The 23527-nt window shown below is 38.5% G+C and overlaps 1 protein-coding gene across 5 annotated transcripts in view; it reads left to right on the top strand.

Moving 5' to 3' along the window:
• Window positions 1–23527, top strand: part of FRMD4A (FERM domain containing 4A) — a 739423-nt gene that overhangs the window by 101111 nt on the left and 614785 nt on the right. For 3 of the 5 annotated variants that reach the window (XM_072825741.1, XM_072825735.1, XM_072825738.1), the window contains one exon: window positions 22468–22579. In XM_072825741.1, the coding sequence (XP_072681842.1) occupies window positions 22478–22579 (102 nt within the window). In that variant the 5' untranslated portion in view covers window positions 22468–22477. Of the gene's footprint in view, window positions 1–21712; window positions 21767–21816; window positions 22016–22467; window positions 22580–23527 lie in introns of those variants that run through there. The other 2 variants (XM_072825740.1, XM_072825739.1) reach the window with 2 other exon arrangements.

Genomic DNA, 23527 nt, shown 5'->3' on the forward strand with positions numbered 1-23527 from the left:
GTGTATTTGTCTATTATCTATCAATCTCTTTGTTATCTCTGTGTTTACATAAACAGAGAATATGTTCATTATTAAAACTTAATTTTGAACAAGAACCCATTTATATGTAAGAAGAAGAAGCGAATGGAAGACAAAACTTTTCCTTGCATTGAATGTGCCAGTTTGCATTTATTAAAGTTTAGACAAACAGGAATAATTTTCCTTAATTTGTTTTTTGAAGAAAAGGAAATGAAACCACTATCTATAATAACTTAATGGTAACAAATTAAGACTCTATATTGACACAAGAATAATGAGAGTATAAAAGGGTGCAAGGCCAAAGGTAAGCAAAGTTGATCTAAAAAAAGCTTATTGTCCAAATGAATGAGAACATATAATGTTTGTCCTTCTCCGATTGACTTATCTCACTCAGCATAATACCCTCCAGTTCCATCCACGTTGAAGCAAATGGTGGGTATTTGTCATTTCTAATGGCTGAGTAATATTCCATTGTATACATAAACCACATCTTCTTTATCCATTCATCTTTCGATGGACACCGAGTCTCCTTCCACAGTTTGGCTATTGTGGACATTAAGGGAATGGAGAAGAAATGGGTAGGAAATATCAGAAAGGGAGACAGAACATAAAGACTCCTAACTCTGGGAAACGAACTAGGGGTAGTGGAAGGGGAGGAGGGCGGGGGGTGAGGGTGAATGGGTGACGGGCACTGAAGAGGGCACTTGACGGGATGAGCACTGGGTGTTATTCTGTATGTTGGCAAATTGAACACCAATAAAAAATAAATTTATTATTAAAAAAATAAAATAAAAAAAGCTTATTGTCATAAGGAATTAGTAATAATTCTGGTAGTCTGGAAAATCAAGAAATTTCCTGAATTGCTGAAAATTTGAGTTTGTATTGGGAGAAGACAAAGAATAGTGTATTGTGATTTATGGTTTTGAATCATAAAATGTCAACTTTCAATGTAAAAGAGAGAGAAAATTAGTCATGTTTATGTTTTATGTGCCAGGAAGCAAAGAGCAATTTCAGTTTCTTTGTGGTTCATGTCCCTCAAGTATATTTCAAAGGATGCTTATAAATTTATGCATGTCTGCAGAAGTTCATGAGGCCCCCAGGAAAAGAAGTCTAGGTACAAGAAGTTCTTCTTTACTACACTCAGGTGTCACAGAGATTGAAATTCTATTAGAAATGATTCTTTTGAGTTATGTGTAGTCCATTTTTTCATGTGTTTATTAATTTTGCGAACCATTATTGAGCCTGAACATTTTCAGGGAACTGTAGGAGAACATAAAGATGGAGAAGACTTGGTTCTGCCAGAATATATACATCTTGGTGTGCCCCATAGGCATGTTAATAAAAAATTATGCATGGGAAAACAGGACGTGTGCTCCAAGAGGATGGAAACACGGTGGTGAAGGAGGGAGCTCAGGGAAGGAGTGAGGTGTTCCTAGGGAAAGTACACCTTCAGGGGTCCTAATGCTGATCAGTGTGACTGCCTGATGCTGAGCACCTGCAGAGGAACTTGCCAAAGAATGGAATCTAAGGGTTAGAGAGTCACCAAAGCACTGGGGACACGGTGCTCTTTAGCAGACTTTGCTTAAGATTGGTTTTACAAAAATCACAAATGGGATATAAACTTATTGTGAACACATTCCCTGACGTTGGAAAGCTGGCCTTCTCAGATGGATTTTTACGGAACACCCCTGTTTTGTGAGCCGTCTGAGTGCAGAGGTAGATGTGTCAGTAGGCAATCTGACTTACTGAGTTGGCATCTTGCTTCACTGCTTCCCTTTTGCTCCAGGGACCCCATTCCTTCCTTTCAGCACCTTTGTGAATTCAGGATGAGGATTTCTTCTTGCTGCTCCTGCCTCTTAAATTTGTCTCTCTTCTAAAATGTCAGTGCACTGACCCCCTAAGAACCTGGGAAAGTTAGCAGCATTACAGATAGCTTTTCTTTCAGGTCGTTGGTTCCAACCCCTTGAAGATACTCCAGCTACTTTCATTGCTGCCCACTGTATGTGCCCTGGAATATCCCTGTCACTATAGGAATCCATACCAACAAAAAGGAAAAAATCAGTTATATTACAATTCTTATAAGTGCATTGCCCAAAGTCTACTAGGCCATCAGTAGTTCTGGGCCTTCAGGCCACTGTTTCTTTTTATATTTGGGTTAAGGAGTTGCATTTGGATTCTGGGAATAAGAAGGTATCTGAAGCACAGCACTAACTACCGCAGCAAGGAAAAGGATGCTATTTAAATTTCCACAGTACTGCCAGGATTGATGACTCAGCAGTACTGGCTCCTGCCTCCCATTGAAAGCTATGACAAGGGACTTACCCTGGGCAGTGAGCCAGTAAACCACCTGACTGGCACATGCCCTTGCCCAGAGCTCTTCGCTTCTCTCTCTCTCCTTGCAGAGGGGCCATGGTGTTCCCAGGAAGCAGCAGGGGCACAACCCAGTATGTAAATGAAGTCTTTGGAACAGACTTTGGAGTCTTGGCGGTGCTATCCCTTTGCAGGTTCTAAAAGAAAGACTAATCTTTTTTAGAAAGTGTGTGAACCTGGGAATGACTGTATAGGGCCCTAATGAGCAGATCGTTGGGACATAATGAGACTTATGTGGTCATTTTGATGGAAAATAAGAGAGGTGGATAGATATTATAAAAAATTCATCTTTATCTTAATCAAATCCATTCACACACTTAGCACCTATCCCCAACAGCAGCTACTAACTAAATGAACAAACCTCTACTAATTAAAGTAGAATTCTCAACATTTATGTATTTTCTCTCATTCTATGTGAACAAATGGTGTATAGGACCATTAATATTTAAACTAACTGCATGATTAAGACCATTTCACAATAATTCGCTAGAGGAGTCTGATATTTACCATCTAGATATTGACCTTTTGGGCATTTGATGTTAATTATTTTATGTTGAATATTCTCTGCAGCTTTTAGAGTCTAATTAGGTTGCATTTATGTTTCCATCTGGGAAGCCTAACAGGGAGAGGGGGAGTTTGTTTATTGGATATTGTTTAATTATTCTTTTAAATCTCTTCTTCTAGCAAAAATAGGCCTTGAAGATATCCCCATTGCCTTCCAGTTCTCTCCTTAACTGTCTTTTGTTCTTGCCTGAGGGCAGGTGCAAGGCCTGAGGCTCCTCTGGTTAGCAACCAAGCGAGGAATGAGGTGCTGGCTGCCAGCAGCTGGTTTGACTATTTCTCAAGTAAAAAACACAGTACCTAAATTCCATATAACACTGGGCCCGCCCATATGCAACCCTGGGAAAAATCATTACTAAGACAGAAATTAGGTGATGAAAAACAAGTGAGAAACATGGAAGTAAAGCACTTAATGGCAACTATTTCCTAAGACTGTGTGATGCTTTAGGAGAGAAGGAGGAGAGCTACATTGTATTTTTTTCTCTTGGATTATTTATATTTTTAGGTTAATTTCCCTCTGATTTCTATATTACTTGAATAATTTGTGGTTTTCTAAGAACTTATTTATCATTTATTTGAGAGAGAGAGAGAGTGGGAGTGGAGGGGCATAGGGAGAGTTCTAGGCATACTCCATGGTAAGCATGGAGCCCAATGCAGAGCTTGATCCCTGGACGGTAAGATCATGACCTGAGCCAAAACCAAGAGTCAGACTCTTAACCTACTGTACCACCCAGGTGCCCCCATTGAATAATTTTGTTTTTAAAAATATCCTGGAATAGAAAATTGCCCTATAATGCATACAGTGAATTTATTAATTAGTTTCCCCCTTGATATTTTCAGTATTCTTAAGTAAATTTCTTCTTGAGAACCTTCATAGAAGTATCATATTTAGTGTGTTCTTCTGAAAAGCTAATGTTGCTATCTTTTTACACTAGTAAATATTTAAAATGTAAATATTAAAGAGCAAGTCAGCAGTGGTTTGCTTGTGATCATAGAAGCTAGATCTTTGGAAGTAACTCCCAAGGTTCACTCCCAAACCCCTTTGCTCTCTCTTTTACATTAAAACACATCGCTAGGGAATGTTTGGTCTCACTTTTCCTGTGAGGGAATGCTGGAAGTCAACCCTGAAAGATACAGACACGGAAAACACAGTTTAGGGATTTGTCTATTTAACTTCATAGTAATGCTGAATTTATGAATTCAAAATTTTCTTTGCTTCCAGCTCTTTGCTTGAGTTTTCTGTCTTGACATTAACTCAGGGTGAGGAGTAAAGAGTGCTAACTTCATGCTGTGGATTGTTTCTCTTCAGCTTGTTGACCTGATAGGGCTCAACCCTGTTAGTTCCCATGGGAAAGGCTTGATCATTTGTTGTCAAGTTGCAGGAATTTGTCATTCTGGCTGCTGCCCTGTTTGCAGTTGGGCACTTAGGAGCAGAGCTCTATGACCTTTGTGGCTATTATAAGGCTGGCTGATACCTGTTCCCTAGGGTGATATTTGGTTTGATACTACTAGATATACTGTATAGTTTGTTGTTTATAGAAGTATGCATTGCTTTAAGTAAATATACTGCACAAAAATCAAGATTTATAAAGAGAAAAATATGATGATCATATATTTTACAAAGGGATCATCAGTTTTGAAGAAATATTTAGCATTTTATTTTTTTTAAGTGTGATCCGTATCTGCTCATTATTGACCATTCCATTACTCAGAACCAGTGTTTCTGTCTTATTTGTTTGGATTTTTATAAATATTGGCTACCTTATAAATATAAGCAATATGGAATATTAAGATAATCATCTAGAGAATTCAAGCCAAAAATTACTTTGATCTCTTCGCAGAATCCAGGAGGAAAAGAATACCAGAATCGATATCACCACTTACAGTAAAATATCTTATTTGAATTTTTACATATAGTTTTGGAACTTTTTTCAGCATCTGTTATGAAAACAAATCACAGTAATAATCAATGTATTTGACCAAGTTTTAGCCATGTTCACAATTCTAATTTTTAGGGGGATCCCTGGGTGGCTCAGCAGTTCAGCGCCTGCCTTTGGCCCAGGGCGTGATCCTGGAGTCCTGGGATCGAATACTGCGTTGGGCTCCCGGCATGGAGCCTGCCTCTCCCTCTGCCTGTGTCTCTGCCTCTCTCTCTGTCTCTCTGTCTCTCTCTATGTCTATCATGAATAAATAAAATCTTAAACAAAAAATAGTTCTAATTTTTAAAATAAATTTCAGAATGCCTGGGTAGTTCAGTTAATTGAGCATCCAACTCTTGGTTTTGGCTCAGCTCATGATCTTATAGGTCTTGGGATTGAGCCCTGCATCAGGTTTGTTCCCACTCCTGCTCCTTCGTGTTCCGTGCCCAGTGGGGAGTCTGCTAAAAGATTCTTTCTCTCTGCCCCTCTCCCCACTCACCTGAGCATGAGCACCCATGCACGTACTCTTTCTCCCTCAAATGAATAAATCTTTAAAGAAAGTAAAATAAACTTTAAAATTTTAGAACAATTTTAGATTTACAGAAAAATTGAGAAGATAGTACAGAGAATTCTCTTTTAGTTCATACACAGCTTCCCCTATTATTAATACCTTACATTAGTACAGTAGAGTTGCCAAAATCAATATTGATACATATTTTTTTAAAGATTTTATTTATTTATTCATGAGAAACAGAGAGAGAGAGAGAGAGAGAGAGAGAAAGGCAGAGACACAGGCAGAGGGAGAAGCAGGCTCCATGCAGGGAGCCTGATGTGGGGCTCAATCCTGGGACTCCAGGATCATGCCCTGGGCCAAAGGCAGGTACTAAACCACTGAGCCACCCAGGGATTCCCCCTTGATGCATAGTTTTAACTAAGGTCCATACTTCTTGAGAGTCCCTTCATTTTTACATAATGTCCCTTTTCTGTTTTAGGCTCCCATCCGGGGTACCACATTACATTTGGTTATCATGTCTCCTTAGGCTCCTCTTGACTGTGAGAGTATTTTTTTAAGACTTTCCTTGTTTTCAAAGGCTTTAACAATTTTAAGGAGCACTGGTCAAGTATTTTATAAAATATCCCTCATTTGGGATTTTCTAGTGCTTTTGTCATGAGTGCACTTGAGTTATATAGGTTTTTGAGAGGAAGACCAGAGAAATAAAGTGCCATTTGAATTGGCTTTGATCACCTGGCTGATGTAGTGTTTGTTAGATAGTTTTATTTATGTATGTAAGTATGTATGCATGTATGTATGTACGTATAATTAACACACAAGTGTTATAGTGATTTCAGGTGTCTGATATAATGATTTGACAATTCTATACATTACTCAGTGCTCATCTAGGTAAGTGTACTCTTAATCCCCTTCACCTATTTCATCCATTTCCCTAACCCACCTCCCTTCCAGAAATCAACAGTTTGTCTTCTGTACCTAAGAGTCTGTTTTTTGGGTTGTCTTTTTTCTTGTTTGTTTGTTTAGTTTCTGATATTCTACATATGAGTAAAATCATAGGATATTTGTGTTTCTCTGACTGACTTATTTCACTTAGCATTATACTTTCTAAGTCCATCCATGTTGTTGCAAATGGCAAGATTTCATTCTATTTTTGTGGCTAAGTTATATTCCAGTGTGTGTGTGTGTGTGTGTGTGTGTGTGTCAATGGACACTTGTATTGCTTCCATATTTTGGCTATTGTAAACAATGCTATAATAAACATAAGGGTGTGCTTATCTTTTTATATTTCTATTTTCATTTTCTTATAGTGGAATTACTGGATCATATGATTTTTATTTATCTTTAATTTCTTGAGGAAACTTCATACTGTTTTCCACAGTGGCTTCACTAGTTTGTATTCTCAGCAACGTTGCAGAAGGGTTCCTTTTGCTCTACATTCTTGCCAACACTTACTTCCTGTGTTTTTTATCTTAGCCATTCTGACAGGTGTAAGGTGATTGTAGTTTTGATTTGCATTTCCCTGATGAGTGATGTTGAACATTTTTCGTGTCCCTTGTTGCCATCTGTATTTCTTCTCCAGAGAGATGTCTATTCAGGTCTTCTGCCCATTTTTAATTGGATTATTTGGGTGTTTTGGTGTTGATTTGTATACGTTCTTTATATTTTTTGGATATTAACCCCTTATCAGACACATCATTTGCAAATATCTTTTCCCATTCAATATGTTGCCTTTTTGTTTTGTTGATGGATTCCTGTGCTGGGCATAGAACTCTTTTAAATGGCAATTTTCCCTTGCATATTTGAAGGATGATAAATTTATTTCTGTGCCACCTGCTGGGAACACAGCTTTTACCTGAAACAAATTATTGCCATAATGTTAATTTTGGGTAGTGAGAGACTGAATGGACATAGAATAAACCAGAATCACCTAGAATTGACAAAATATTTGAATTTCTGACCAGGTTAAAATTTCATTTGACTTTTAAATATTTATAAGTTTAAAAATAGCTCAAAAATATTTCTAAGCATTCTGAATTCTACAATATTTTATTCTACAGTAAACACCAGATTTTTACCACTGAAGGCAAAAGTTAATATAATTTATTCATTAAAACACTTTGGACACTTTGGGGCAACTGAAGATATCCCCAAACTTAACTGCTCTGTCAGTTCAGCATCTGCTTTTGATGATCCCAAGGTCCTGTGATAGAGCCCTGTGTTGGGGTCCCTCTGCCCCTACCCCCTCGTGCTCCCTCTCTCTTTCTCTTAAATAAATAAATAAAATCTTTAAAAAACCTTTGAACACCTTTTCTGTGCTAATATCACAGATACGTATGTTGGAATTGGCATCTACATTCTACTTCTTACTTGTGGAGCTATTTGTAGGAAATAGTTGGGAATAAGGAAACTGCCAGATGTTGGTAAAAGAGTTAGGAGGTTAAAATCAAGGAGGTTAAAAGAAATTATAACTCTTGGGCTATGTCATATGACGGAAATATTGTCTGCATAAAACTAGTTGTTGATAACTGGAACTCCCATCAACTTACCCAGACAGTCATTAATCAATGTTCTGTACACAAACAAATGAGACCTATTCACAAGAGTCAAGTTGAAATATGTCAGCAAAGCATTTTCACTTTATCTTGGTTATTTTTCATGCGGGCTAAATCATTAGAATTTCCTCTTCTTTGCTCTCTCGTGGATAAACCATTGGCCTGTATCCATGAAAAGGCAGTAAGCCCAGTTGAACAATATATCCAATATTTTTAGGAATATCCCTACAGATTAATTTCATTCAATCATTCAAGGAGAAATGTTTACTGAAATGCATTAACCCCCTGAAGAATGGCATGCTATATAAAGTTACACCTGTCTAATGAAGTGTTTAATAAAATTCAGCACCAGTTCCTAATCAAAGCTATGAAAATACAGTGTTCTTCTAAAATATGATAAAAGGGTCCTCTTATTATAGGTAAAAATGATACTGAATTTAGATATATTCAGAGTGATTTATCTTCAAGTAGATGCAAAACATCAGGTGTGCTTTTATTCAGTACAATTACTTATTGAGCATCTACTTTCTAATGCTGAGGATACAGTAATGAGCAAAGCAGGGAGAAATCCTCACACTCTGAATCTTTTAGTTTAGTGGTGGTGGGGGGTGGAGTGGGAAAGAGATGGGTAGAGAGATGAAAAATAACACATATACAATGTCAGATGGTGAAAAGTGCAGTGGAGGAAAATGAAGCAGGAAAGATTTAGGGAGCACAGGGGAGGAGGATGTATTTTTTAAAGGGGAGTCAGGAGAGGCCTCCTTAATGATCTGAAATTTGAGCAAACATGTGGAGGATGTGAAGGAGTGAGACAAGCAAATGCCCAGGGAAGAGCTTTTCAGGCATCCACAGCAGCAAGTGCAAAAATCCTGAGGCAGGAGCATATCTGATATATTTAAGGAATAGTAGAGCCTACTATTACTGCAAAAAAGTTAATAAGGAGAATAGGTTAGATGAGTGGAGGAGGGAGACCATATAGAACCTTGTAAGAAACTGTTAGGACTTTGGAGGGTTTTGAGCAGAAGTGTTAGAATTTCTGATGTAAATTCTCAGAAATCACTCTGGCTGCTCTTTTGGATTGTGATTGGGAGGCCATTACAATAATCCACGTGAGAGAGGATGGTGGCTGAGAGCAAGGTGGTGAAGCAGACAGAGATGGTGGGAAGCGGTGGAATTCTGGAAGTATCTTGAAAGTAGAGTCAGCAGATTTTGCTGATCAGTCAAGTGTGGATGTGAGTTTCCTTTCATTAAGAGCAGCAGGAAGGATGGAGAGGCTTTCACAGGGACTATTTTGTAGAGGTTTATATTTTCTTGTCCACATAATAAAGTACAAAAAAAGAAATGAGCTTTAAAAGGAACCTGATTAGAAAATTATGATTATATACCTACCAGAGCTAAAGTAATCAACCAGAAACTAATAGAGATAATAGAACAGTGAGGAAAAAACTGCTGGCCAAAAGATAGAATAATACAAATCAGTCCTATACTCAAATACCTTTATTTTCTAGCCAAAAATATAATAATATAAGACTGCCAACTTATGATAGCCACAAAATTGAATTATATGTTAATTAAACTTATGTGAGCATATATAACACCTATCAAAAAAATCTACAAAATTTTAATGGTGAAAAAAGGCCTGAATTCTTAGAGAAATATGTCCTACTCCTGGATAGGGATAATGAATTGAGGTGGCAATTGTTTCTAGTTTAATTTGCAATTTTAACACAACTCCAATTAAGATACCAATGATGTCATTGGCATTATATAGAATTCAAAATAATTGATTCTACAAACTACTGGGAAAGATAGATAATAATATTAAAGCATTAATGAAGGAGTAATAATTATCTCCCAAAACAGACTGTTAAAAAAAAAAAAAACAACTGAGCCAGTGTAATGCTGGATTAGAAGGAGAAATGTAAACCATTGAAATAAAATAGAGCATGCATAAATAATTTTAAGTACATATAAAAATATAATATATGGCAAATGAGTATAATAGAATTACAGAGAACATTATTTTATACATGCTACTAGAATAACTTTATTTCAATATGGCGAAAACCAAATTTACCTCAAGAAATTAAAGTAGAAAATAAATCATACACAAAAAGATAGTTTGTTTATTTAACCGAAGAGGGAAGCCATTTTAGATTGTTAGAGAGGTTATGAAGAAAAGATGGGCAAAGACATTTAAATAAAATTCAAATATATTTACAATTAAAATAAATTACAAATAAAATAGTAGCAAAATAAAATATTTTTATTTTAAGTACTTGCAGGAAGTCCAAGTATCACATGTGTGGGTTATTAAATGTTCTTTAGAGTTACTGATATTTTAAAAACACACTAATACAACATAGAAATGTAATATATGGAATATATAAAGAGCTGATAAAATCTCTAAAATCAGCACCAAAACTCTAAAATTAGCACCAAATCTCAAATGGACATATATATATACATGTGTGGGGGTGTGTATACATATATATGTATGTATTTGTGCACACACACATTAAATTGGCTCCAATCAGGTGCCTGGCTGGCTAAATCAGTAGAGCATGAATTCTTCATCTCTGAGTTGTGAGTTCTAGTCCTATGTTGGGTGTAGAGATTGTTTTAAAAATAAAATCTTAAAAAAAATAGCCCAAATCAGGGGACATACAGATAAATCTTAAAGAAAAGGTGCCTCACTCAAAGAGAGGACAGTGTAAATGAGTTCAGTTCTTCAATAGGGCAATGTTTTAGGGAGCATTCGTGTTTTTTTGGTTAATTTTAGGAATCTCATTATGGAGGAAGTTTTTGTACAAAAATAATTTCAAAGAAAATAAATGTTAACTATACAAAGATGCACTATAGTAGTGTACCCATGGTAGCGAACAATAACTAGAAACCAAATAAATGGTCAACAATTGGAGAGTGATGAAGGAGAATTTTGAGTAATTTTATGCAAGGCTGTTTACTGTGAATCTGAGATCGGAAATTAGAAAAAAAATTATCAGGAAAAGATTATAGGGAAAAAGAGCCAGAACACAAATTTTTTTCTTAATTTTTATTTATTTATGATAGTCATCACACACACACAGAGAGAGAGGCAGAGACACAGGCAGAGGGAGAAGCAGGCTCCATGCACCGGGAGCCCGACGTGGGATTTGATCCCGGGTCTCCAGGATCGCGCCCTGGGCCCAAAGGCAGGCGCCAAACCGCTGCGCCACCCAGGGATCCCAAAATTTTTGATCATGATCCAAATATTGGATAAAATCTACCTATGGTTAAAGGTAGGAGATGCTATTGAGAAGGGTAGTGAAGGAATTTAGAATATAATTTGTGTAAAAAGAAATGAGTATAAACATCTGCATATGTTAATAGATTTATTGAAGTTGTTAGGATGTTATAAGAAATATACTCATTTGCCCATTTCTTATGCTTTGAATTCCTTAGGCAGTGTTTGTTTCCTTTTGGAACTGGGGTGGTTGAAAGCACCTTCATCTGTGGGCCCTTGGAGTGGAGGAATCCTGGCTATGGGCTATGGGTGGGGCTGGGGAAGGTGACCCAGGCTGCTTTGTTGCATGGGCGGCATGTGACTAGGGTTTGGGGACAGAATTGGAATCTCTTGTGGAACTGGAATGCTGGGCAGGGGGCTAAGGCACAAGCTGGTCATATGGATCCAGCTACCTCAGCAAGAATGTGGCAGAGGAAGTCTTCAGGTCCCCTAGGGTTGATATAGGTTCCAGCAGACAACTGGCTCTGGTTTATAGCTGAGAAGACTGGGTCTATTAGTGAGAGACATCTCTAACCCTTAGTGGGGCGGCCCTCTGGGGAGGCTAGCGGTGGGGCACTAACCATTGTTCTGCTGCAGAGGAACAGGGGGAGACCCGTGATTGAGCCTGGGTCTGGGCTGTGGTCAGAGGGTCCTGACTGTGGGCTGGGGCTCCGAAATGGCATCGGGGAGAGAAAGCACCCAGGGAAGCCTGGCCTATCGCAGGACTTGTGTGGGGCACACATCACCTCTGTAACCCTGTGCATGCATGGTTGGTGACTGCTCAGAAAGAGGGGCCTGGCGTTGGGGAGGAGCTGGAGTGGGGCAGCCAGCACTTGCCAGGGCTTGTTGTTACGTGGCGAAAGGGAAGAGAGGGATGGAAACATGAGGAACATCTACGAGATCAAGACCCTTAAAAGACGGTGCATCAGGTCCTCCTTGGCAGACTAAAATATCTGTTTCTGCTTCTCCATGCTTCTTAAACATTTCTTTGCATTGTTATGTGTTTTTTTTTTTAATCTTACGAGAATAAGCTCCCCTCTTCCACATGAAGAAATAAACCCTTTCCCTGGATTCTATTCTCTTTCCACTCCTTTGGTGTTTATAGTATCTTTTTGTCTTTTCATCTGTCTGGCTTCTTTTTACATGCCTTAAGATACACCTGAGCTCTTCTGCTTTCACCAGCAACAAGCACCAGCATCTTCTGACTCTACTAGCTCCTCAGTCTGTACTTTTCTTCTTATTTAGGTAATAAAAGATTTCTATAAACATTATTATTTTAATTATTGAAAATATGATGTAAAGACAAGTCAAAAATTTGAAACGGAAAAATCATGCAAACCTACCTTCTAATTTAATTTTTTTGGTAATTATCATACCATCTGTGTCCCTTAAAAAACAGCTTTATTGACATAAAATGGACATACCGTAACCTGCACATATTTAAAGCACATAGTTTGGTAAGTTTTGACATATTTATACTTCCATGAAACCACCACCATGATGAAGAAAATGGGCATACTCATCACCCCCCAAGTCTCTTCATCCCCTATGGTAATCCCTTCTTCCTTCCTCTTTGACTCAATTTAATGATTTTGAGATTCATCCATGTTGTTGCCTGTGTCATTAGATCATTCCTTCTTTAAAAAACAACAACAAACAAACCAGCATTTTATAGGTATAACTGATATACAATATGATTTACCCATTTAAGTGTACACTTCAATTAGTTTTAATAAGTTTGCAGAATTGTGCAACCATCACCACCATCCAGTTCTAGAATAACTTTATCCCTCAGAAAAACCCTTGTGCTCATTTGCAGCCACTGTGTTATAGGTGATCACTAATGTACTTTCTGACTTGACTGGTTTGCCTTTTTTTGGATGTTGTATATAAATGGAATAAAAAAATATGTGGTTTTTGTATCTGGCTTCTTCTACTTAGCATAATGTTCTTGAGGTTCATCCATGTTGTAGTATGTATCAGTGCCTTCTTCATTTTTAATTGCTGAATAGGATTTCATCATATGGCTATCCAGTTTGTTCAGACATTCACCCGCTGATGGACATTTCAATTTCCAAGTTTTGGCTATTACAAATAAAGCTGCCATTAACATTCATGTACAAGTCTTTGTATGAACATAGGTTTTCATTTCTCCTAGGATGGCTGGATCATAAGATAGATATATGTTTAACTTTATAAGAAACTGCCAAACGGTTTTCCAGAGTAGGGTATATTTTACATTCTTACCAGATACCACATGCTGCTTAATACTTGGTATGGTCAGTTTTTTTAATCGTTGCCGCATAATAGCTGTGTTACGTTGTCTCATTATGATTTTTACTTGCATTTTCCTTTTTTTAAAGTTTTGTTTATATAAGTAATCTCAATACCCAACATGGGACTTGAACTCATGACCCCGAGATCAAGAGTCACATGTTCTTACCCCTAAGCCAGCCAGGTGCCTCTAATGTGCATTTTCCTAAAGACTGATGATGTCAGGCACCTTTTCATATTCATATTTGTCATACATATATATTCTGTGAAGTGCTTATTCAAATATTTTGTATACTTTTTGTTCCATTGTTATCTTAGTATTGAATATTAGGAAGCTTTTTATATGTTCCCGATCCAATACCTGTACCAAACATATGCTTTGCAAATGTTTGTTATCATTCTATGAGTTGCATTTCTGTCTTTTAATGGTGTTTTCCAAATAGCAGAAGTCTTAATTATGATGAAGCACAATTTATTGATCTTTTATTAGCCATGATTTTGGTGCCACATCTAAGACATTTTTGCTCTACCCAAAGTCACAAGGATTTTCTCTTCCATGTTTTTATCTACTGATCTTACAGCTTTAGGTTTTAAGTCTATGACATATTTTAAGTTAAATTTTGTGTATGTTGCAAGGAATGGATTGAAGTTCATTATTTTGCATATGCATATCCTATTATTCCACCATTTAAAAAATATTTTATTTATTTATTCATGAGAGACACATAGAGAGAGAGAGAGAGGCAGAGACACAGGCCGAAGGAGAAGCAGGCTCCATGCAGGGTGCCTGATGTTGGACTTGATCCTGGAGTCCCAGGATCTCGCCCTGAGCCAAAGGCAGACAGACGTTCAACCACTGAACCACTCAAGTGTCCCTATTCCACCATTTCTTAAAAAGGCTATCTTTTCTCCAGTGGATAGCCTTTGTACCTTTGTCAAAGATCTCTTGTCTATATATGTATAGATCTCTTTCTGGATTCTCTTTTTAGCTTTGTTGGACTGTTCGCCTTTCATTATGTCAATACTACACTGTTTTTACTACTATAAGTTTCTAATAAATCTTTAAGGTAGACAGAATTAGTTCTCCAATGCTATTTTTCTTTTTTGAAATGTTTTGGCTATTCTATGTCCTTTGCATTTCCATATCAATTTAGAATCAGCTTGCCAGTTTCTGCAATAAAAACCAGATGGGATATTGATTGGGATTCTGTTCAATCTCTGAATCATTTTGGTAAGAATGGACATCTCAATAACACTGAGTTTTCTGATCCATGAGCCAAATCTGTCTCTCCATTTAAGTCTGTACTGACTGTCAGCAATGTTTTGTCCTTTTCAGTGCACAGATCTTTTACATCTTTGTCACATTTGTCCCTAAGCATTTCATATAGTCGGTTGCTATTGTTAATTGTACTTTTAATTTAAATCACTTACTATTTGTTGTTGGCATGTAGAGTAATACAGTAGATTTTTTAATGTTGAAGTTGTATCCTTCAACTTTACTAAACTTTCTTATTCTAGTAGCTTTTTTGTAGATTCCGACAGATTTTCTACGTGAAAAATCGTGTTGTCTGTGACTAAAAATAATTTTACTTTTTCTTTTCTGATCTGACTAGACTTTTTTTCCCCCTTGGTCCTATTGCTCTGTGTCCCATATAATGTTGAAGAGTGGTCCCAAGAGTAGACATCTTTGCCCTATTCCTGATCTTGGGGGGAAAGTATTCAGTCTTCTACATTAAGTATGGTAATAGCTGTAATTTGTTGTGGATGCTCTTTATTAGGTTGAGAAAGTTCTCTTCTATTCCTAATTGTTGAAATTTTTTGGATATCAGGAATATATCTTGAATTTTGTTAATTGCTTTTTGTGAGTCTATTGAGCTAATTGTGTGGTTTTTCTTTTTTTCATTTGTTAATATGGTAAATTCCACTGGTTGTTTTTAGGATGTTAAACCAACCTTGTATTCCTAAGTCCTGGTTGGTCATGATGTGTTATCTTTTTATATATTGTTGGATTTTATTTTCTAGAAGTTTGTTTAGAATGTCTGCATTTTTATTCATGGGAATAATGATCTATAGTTTTCTTATACTCTTTGTTTGATATTTATGCTGGCTTCATAAAATGAGTTCTGAAACATTTCCTCCTCTTCAATTTTCTCAAAGAATTTATGGAGACTCAGTATTATTTCTTCCTTAAATATTTACTAGAACTCACAACTGAAACCCTGTGGGCCTGAGTTTTCTTTGTGGGAAGTTTTTCTTCCTTTCCAATCTGTTTGCCTTCTATTTGCTTTGGATATCTGAAAAAGTCTTCCTCTTGTTTTTATTTTTGAAAAATATTTTTGTTGGATTTGGAATCCTAAGTTGATGATAATTTTTTCCTTTAAATTTTTTTAAAGGATGTTGCTGTACTGTCTTCTTGCTTATGTTAGTTCCAACAAGAAATCTGTTGTCATCCTTATCTCTGCCCCTCAATGTGTGTTATATATTTATTCCCCTCTGGTTGTTCTCAGAATATTCTCTTTATCACTGATATTGAGCAATTTGATTATGATGTGCCTTGGTGTAGTCTTCCTTATGCTTAGAATTTTTTCAGTGTGTAATTTGGAGGAAATCTCAGCCTTATGTCTTCAAACATAGTGTGGCTCTTTCTTCAGGAATTACAAATTTCTTGTACATCAGGTCCCTAAAAGTTGTTCCACTGCACACACTTTTGTTTTTGTTTATAAAAACATTAAAATCTCTGTGTTTTGTCTGGAATAGTTTTTATGTTTTCAAGTTCACTAAGTTTTTCTTATATAGTGTCTAATCTCCATTAATCCCAACAAATGTGGGGTTTCTTTCCTTTTTATTTTTTTTTAATTAATTTTTTAAAAATTTGACAGAGAGGGGGAGAGAGAGCAGGAGTGTGGGGAAGGGGGGAGGGTCAGAGTTAGATGGAGAAGCAGACTCCCACTGAACAGGGAGCCTGACATGGGGTTTGATCCCAAGACCCTGAGATCATTACCTGAGTGGAAGGCAAATGCTTAACCAACTGAGCCACATAGGCACCCCTCCTTTTCACTTTTAACATTGTAATTTTTAATCTCTGGAAGTTCAGGTTGGTTCTTTTTTTATATCTCTCATATCTCTACTTAACTTTTGAACATACTATATAAAATTACAGTATATAAAATTACTGTTTTAATGTTCTTTTCTGCTAATTCTAAAATCTGTTAGCTCTGGATGATTTTGCTTGATTTTTCTTCTATTTAGTGGTCATGTTTTCCTGCTTCTTTCCATATGTGATAATTTTTATTAGGTGCCAGACACTATAAATTTTACCTTGTTGAATGCTGATATTTTTATATATCTATAAATATTCGTTAACATTGTTTTTGAACACAGTTATTTGGAAACAGTTTGATTCTTTCAGGTCTTGCTTTCAAATTTGTTAGGCAGACTCAGGGGAGTGATCGATCTAGTGCTAATTATTCCTCATGCCCGAGGCAAGAACCTTTTGAGCATCCTATCTAATGCACCATGAATCTGCGTGGCCTTCTGGCCTGGCTGGTGTGAACAGGTACTAAACCGGCCTCTGTGTGAGCACCAGTCACCTATCTTTTTAATTATTTAGGTGGTTCTTTCCACAACTTCAGATAGTTTCTTCTTGTGCATGTGGTGATTAGCACCCAACTAAATGTTCAAAGGGAAGATCTCTGAGGTTCTCTCTCTGCACCACTGTCCTCTCTGGTGTCCTGCCCTGTGAATTCTACCCCTCCTGGTCTCCCCTCTTGGTTCTGCTCTTCAATTTAAGGAATCTACTTGACTGCACCTGGGTTTCCCTCTATGTTCTGTGGCCTGGAAACACTCTGAATTCAATAATCTGGGTTATTTTAAGTCTTATCGTTGTCCTGTGTCCAGTGTCTTGAAAAGTATTGGTTCATATATTTTGCCCATTTTTTGCTTTTTTCAGTTAGTATAAATGTTGTCCCTGTTATTCCATCTTGGCTGAAAGCAAAAGTTTCTTCATGTTTTCTTAAGTACAAATATTTACATGGTTGTAATTAAAGTATATGTATCATTTTATGGTCAAATAAACCCTGTAGTTCAGACAAATTCCATATTTTCTAAATAGTTTTCATAATTGCCATTTTAGTAGCTGCAAAGTGTTTCACAGTGTGCCAAATTTATTTGAGAGCCGTTTATACATTAAAGAATGATTTATGTTCTACCTCTTTCCAAAAAAGAATTTCAGATGGCTCACTGACAAAAAGGCCTACTAAATAAGACTAATACATTATGAATTAGAAGGGAAAACAAGGTTGAGAAAAACCGAGGAAGTAATAATGCCAACTATGATAATGTCTGCTGTGGGTATCCTGGCAGCCAAATGTGACAACTGTGATCAGTTCTGTTATGTTCATTATCAGAATGAGAAGGAGATTTCTAGGGAATAATAGTTATTGAGTGCCTACTGTGCACAACTTAAGGAAAAGGTGTGTTTGATTTTTACCTCTACCTTACGGTACTTGCCCTGGGGCACAGAGTAAATGACAGAATAGGCATTTTGGTTCCCAAGAATAAAATGGCACAACAGGCATTCTGAGGATAACACCATCCATCACACACGCTACCTCAGGAGAGACAGACATCTTCCTGGTACTGAATTCTGAGAGAAATTTCTCACATGGGGCAATTCATAGAGGCAACAACGAGTGATACAGTGATCAGTGTCTTCACAACAGCTTCACACTAAATACAGAAATTTTTAATGAATTTTTTTTTTTTTTGGTAATGACTTTTGATAGCTGTGATATTGAACCATCCTTCAGTTGAGAAGTTACACTGAAAGGAATTAATGTGTCTTTCTTGGGAGATAACACTAGCCAAAGATGGAATTTAGTTCCTTGGAGGAAATGATTGCTTGCTGTCCCACATGCCTCTTTTTATGATCTGGATTGTTCTTGGATGAGGTTCTGAAAAGAACTAGAGGTCTCCTGTCTCATTGCTTTTGATTTTTATTGTGAGAGTCTATTTTTACTAATTAACTCCTTTTTCTCACAAACTGCTCCATAATCCTTTGACTTTGACTTCTTTTAAAATATTTTTTATTTAAATAGAATTTGATTAACATATACTAACATTAGTTTCAGGGGTAGGATTTAGTGATTCATCAGTTGTATATAACACACAGTGCTCATCCCATCATGTGCCCTCCTTCATGTCCATCACCCAGTTAGGCCTTCCTCTCTGCCAACCTCTCTTCCAACGACCCTCAGCTTGTTCCCTAGAGTTAAGAGCCTCTCATGCTTTGCCTCCCTCTCCACTTTGCCTTCAGTGTCTGTAACTCTACTAAAAGCTCTAGGCACCTTTGTGGAACCACCATTGTCACTGGAATTTTGGGGTCCCTCCTTCTCTGTCAGCCTGTTACCTTTCCTCACAAACTCCTTGTGTTCTTCTTGTGCACTCCCAGTCCTTACCCCTTTCTCTTTGTACTTAACATTTTAGCACCTTCATTAGTGCCCAACTTGATATGACTGAGTACCCACTACTCTTTGAGCTTGATGCTCGGAGCTACAGGAGTGAACAGAGACAAATGATACCTAGTTCTGATGTCGGGTTGTTCACTTTCTAGTAGGAGATAATAAAGGAGAGTAAATAACTGTTATAAAAACCCAGCGACTTAGAAGTTGTACAAACAAAGCAAATATGAATACCCAAGTGGAAAAATGAGGGAATATTTCATACAGGCTGTAACTTTTGATGTTGTGAGTTATGTCTGTAAACATACACGCTTGCACCGGACTCCAGACTCAGTTCATCTACCCACCTTCCCCTCCATCCCACTGACTAGCTCCTGGGATTTAGCTGTTTTCTTGGTGGGACTCTAAGTGCTATCACTGTCATTTCAACTCCTGGCACTACCAGCCGTCCCAGACTTCTCCAGAGTGTGGACTGAGCTTTGGGACAATTTTCATAACATGCGCTGGGGACAGAGCCTCAGCAGCCTCAGTGTTGAGGTCCTGTCTTACTGACCCACAATGTCTGTGGCATCCTTTTCCATTTCTGGCTTCAGATGTCATGCCTTTCTGCTGTTTCTCTTCTTGTATGTTGTGCCAGCAGCTGGTATGACATAACTCTGAAGTGCAAGGGAGTTCATGCCCTATGGGGTCAATCTGCCCAGCAAGATTCAGCTGATAGGAACAGGCAAGCAATTCCCTCTCTCCCCCTGATGGACTGTTCCAGGGAATAGAGTTCCATGCCTGTCTGGAAGCCTTTCCTCATGACTGAGCAGCTGTATTGTGAGCAGTTTAGTAGGCACCACCTTGTACCTGCTCTCATCCCTTCCCTGCACCTCCTTCCCAACTTCTTCACTCTTGCCTCCCCGAGATGGCACCTCCCAGTAATGTCTTCACACATGAGATCTACTGCAGGCTCTTTTTTTTCTAAAGAATCTGGACAAAGGTTCAGCAAAGTATAGAGAAAGCAAGGCAGGTGTGCTGAGGCTCTACACCAGTAGTCAATATAAAATATCTCAGGGTGTGATCTCAGGGTCCTGGGATGGAGTTCTGCATCAGGCTCCCAGAGGGAGCCTGCTTCTCTCTCTGCCTATGTCTCTGCCCCCCTCTGTGTATCTCATGAATAAATCAATAAGATCTTTAAAAAAAATCTGTCTCTCAGGCCTGCCTGTCCAACCTGAGCATGTCCTGCACTCTTGCATACCTGGAACTGTTCTCCTGGGCCCTCTGTAGGCACTGTCCCCTGCCCACCCACCAGCAGCATGAGTACAATATTAATTTCTCCTTTTGCTTTCTGTGTTTTACAAGCTCGTGGTCCATATAGAATTATAAAACACAAGTCATAAAAAAAGACATTCTGCATATTCCTCAAGTTTCGGCTTAACAACCACCATGTTCTTGAAGCCAAAAGTAAACTTTCTCTACTCTGTGCAGCCCAACTATTTGTTTTTAGGTTACTTTCTAGCATTTATCACTTACTGTCTTGAATCATAGACAGTTGTTGGGTATTACTGCATTTGTCAGATAAAAAGCTCCTTGAGGGGAAGGGCCATAATTTAGTTTTACATCTTCTATGAAGCTTATCATAGAGTAGTGCACACAGTAGGCACTCAGCACTTATCAGGTGAATACATTTAGAAAGCTATGTTCAAGGTTAAGGTAACACTGTGGATATGTTCTTTAAATTTTTATGGTCACACTTGACGGGATGAACACTGGGTGATATGCTATATGTTGGGAAATAGAACTCCAATAAAAAAAAATTTAAAAAATTATTATGTTCAAATAATAAATTATAATAATCAAAAATTCTTTTGAGAAACCCACCAGCAAGTCTCGAATTTTCTGACAGCTCAGTTTCAAGGACACATGGAGAGGACTAAGGTCATGCTGTGAATCTCCAAACACCTGATAGTAGAAGATTCTCAGAGGTTCCTGAGGTCAAGGGCATTAGAATCCAATCAGACAACATGGAACAAAGGTTCAACCTCATTGGGCCACAGGATAAACAACAAGAGAGGAATCTTTTCTTTCATTCAGTGAATATTTTTGAGCACTTACTTTGTGACAATCAAATAAATGCTTTTAAAATATGAATGATAGAGGGACAATAGTTATACTTGTCCATGGGAACATGTAAAGGTGATTAATTTCCTCCCTGAGTTTCTTATTTAGAAAGTTGGTTTGTGTTCTTACATTTCACACTGTCCAATTAATTTCAAGGAATTTTTGGAGTCATTACAGCAGGTGAGTAAAGGAAGAAATTGAAAGAGAACATGAAAACTGTTATCAAAAGTGTTAGTAATCGCCATGTGTAGTTGAATAATTGTGTTCCATAAGAAGATAGAAGCTTGGTGGTGCTCATAAATAAAAAGTGTTTAATTTTCTTAAATCTTTGACTGTGAGAAGCCTTTTCAGCCACTCATTATATAACAAGACTGGGCAAGCTTCCTTCTTTCCTTCTTCTTCTTCTTCTTCTTCTTTTTTTTTTTTTTTTTGCCATTGACATCTTCCAAGGAAAATGCTGCATGATATGATTTTCAAGGCTAATTTGCTTTTTTGTCTTAAGCAGTGCCTCTTGCTACACATTAGCCTCCTGTACCTCCCTGAGCTAGAGAGGCTCCTTCAAAATTCCTAACAGGCAGCCTGGTGGAGAGATGGGAGGGAAAGGAAGGGAGGGAGGAAGGGCGGGAGGAAGGGAGGGAGAGAGGTAGAGGGTGCCTGTCTGCTGCGTACATGTGGTACAGGCTGGGAGATCGGCACGCTAACAGAACAGGCAGTGTAATTACATGTTCCCTGTAAGTATGTTAGCCCCACGGGGAACTGAGCTGGCCAGTCTACTTGGAGAGGAAAAGTAGATTTAAGGGTAGTAGAAGAGGTCATTTCATAACTGACTTATTACTCGGTTATGATGAGGGCATTTGCTGATCTCCAGTGACTGCCTGATGCTTTTGGTCAGGCTCGGCTCTGTCACTCCCAGATACTTGATTTTGCAAAAGGGACACACCTTTCTGCAGGAAAAGAAGACACTGACCAGATTGCAAGCGGTAGGTTGTGACATTCAGCATGTTTATGCAGCAGAATTGCTGAGAGATGGGGGTGGGGTAGGGAGTGGGGGGTGGTAGTGGTGGTGTTTGGGTTGGTTAATTTATCTGCAACAGGGAATGTTTTATTTTAATTGTCAGTTAAAAAAAGAGTTGCTGCCTAGGCTAAGGTATCAGTTAAAAAATTCTGCGTTCCCAGCTTTTATATTTGTTAGATGTGGTTTCTGTGCTCATGCAGCTTTAGTGAAGCTAGGGAGGGCTCACCTTTAAATAACCTGCAGCTTCCTATTTTCATTCATTTTTTTTTTTTTATCCCTAAGCACTGTTCCCACCCCTTCTTCCCAACATCCGCCTGACCGTCCCCCCCACCCCACCCCACCCCACATGAAATGTGGCCTCTCTTCATCATGAGTCTTCTGCACCCTGAGTCTGGATTTCTGGCTGGTTTGCTGTAGGTGTTTGTGGATGCCTCGCAGTCAGCCAGGGCCCAGGCGAACTGACTGTGCATGGGAATCGGAGACCATGGCCGTGCAGCTGGTGCCCGACTCTGCTCTAAGCCTGCTGATGGTGAGTGCTCCGGGAGGAGGTGGGGCCCAGGCAGCGCCCAGCTCCAGGCTCGCCCGCCTGCTCCGCACCGTGCGCTGCTGCAGTAGCTGCAGACATGCTAAAAATCGCCCTGCTTTATCCCGCAGGCTTGTTTGAAATGATTTCTTGGGTGAGAGTATCAGCCATGACAAAGCACTCTCAGGGAAAAGAAGCATTAGATTTGCCATTTTAGAAACTTGTTGCTTAATGCTATTTTGAGAGATGTGCTTGCAAACAGGTGCTAAGAGCCCCTGGAAATAGATTCCCACCAACGCCTCCCCCTGGCTTCTCAGCATCCTTTCCCTGCTGCCTTTTGCATCGAAATTAAGGTGATCGTGTTTGTTTGTTTTTATATCTTCTCATAGCAACTGTGGAATATTTTGCCCACGGAGCAATTGAATAGGATCTTCTTTCTAAGGTGCCCCCCTCCCCCGTGACTATTCAGATTTCCCCATAGAAGCAGCTGAGGAGGTAGTTTGTGGCCTTGTGTAACACTGGGACTGTAGAGCTCACCTCCCAACTGTGATTGCTGGGGAGACACTGGTAGGCCTTGTCCAGGCACTTGCCAGTGTGTGGACCACTGACCTACTGGAAGCTTCTCTGTGATTCCCATCATGTTAAGAAGGCCTCCACTCTTAGCCTATCTAAGCAAACAGGGGCACTGATGTCACTTTGTTTTAGCCTGATTGACTTTCTGCTAGACTCTAGATTCAGAGTTTGCTTTTACTGTCCTGTTGCTCCCCTTCTCACTGAGCAGCCCATATGCCAGGGTAATGCTGACAGAAGTAGGGGCTTGGTGTGTGAATGTTCTCACAGTTACACAGGAGGTTTTACGAACAAGGCATAAGTGCTTCTGCTGTGTATATTGATCTGTGTTTTCTGACTGAGAAGGGGAAATGCAGCTTTGTGAGGCCTGATGAGTTTATTAAG

Source organism: Canis lupus, chromosome 5, assembly GCF_048164855.1.
Source record: "Canis lupus baileyi chromosome 5, mCanLup2.hap1, whole genome shotgun sequence".
Taxonomy (NCBI): domain Eukaryota; kingdom Metazoa; phylum Chordata; class Mammalia; order Carnivora; family Canidae; genus Canis; species Canis lupus.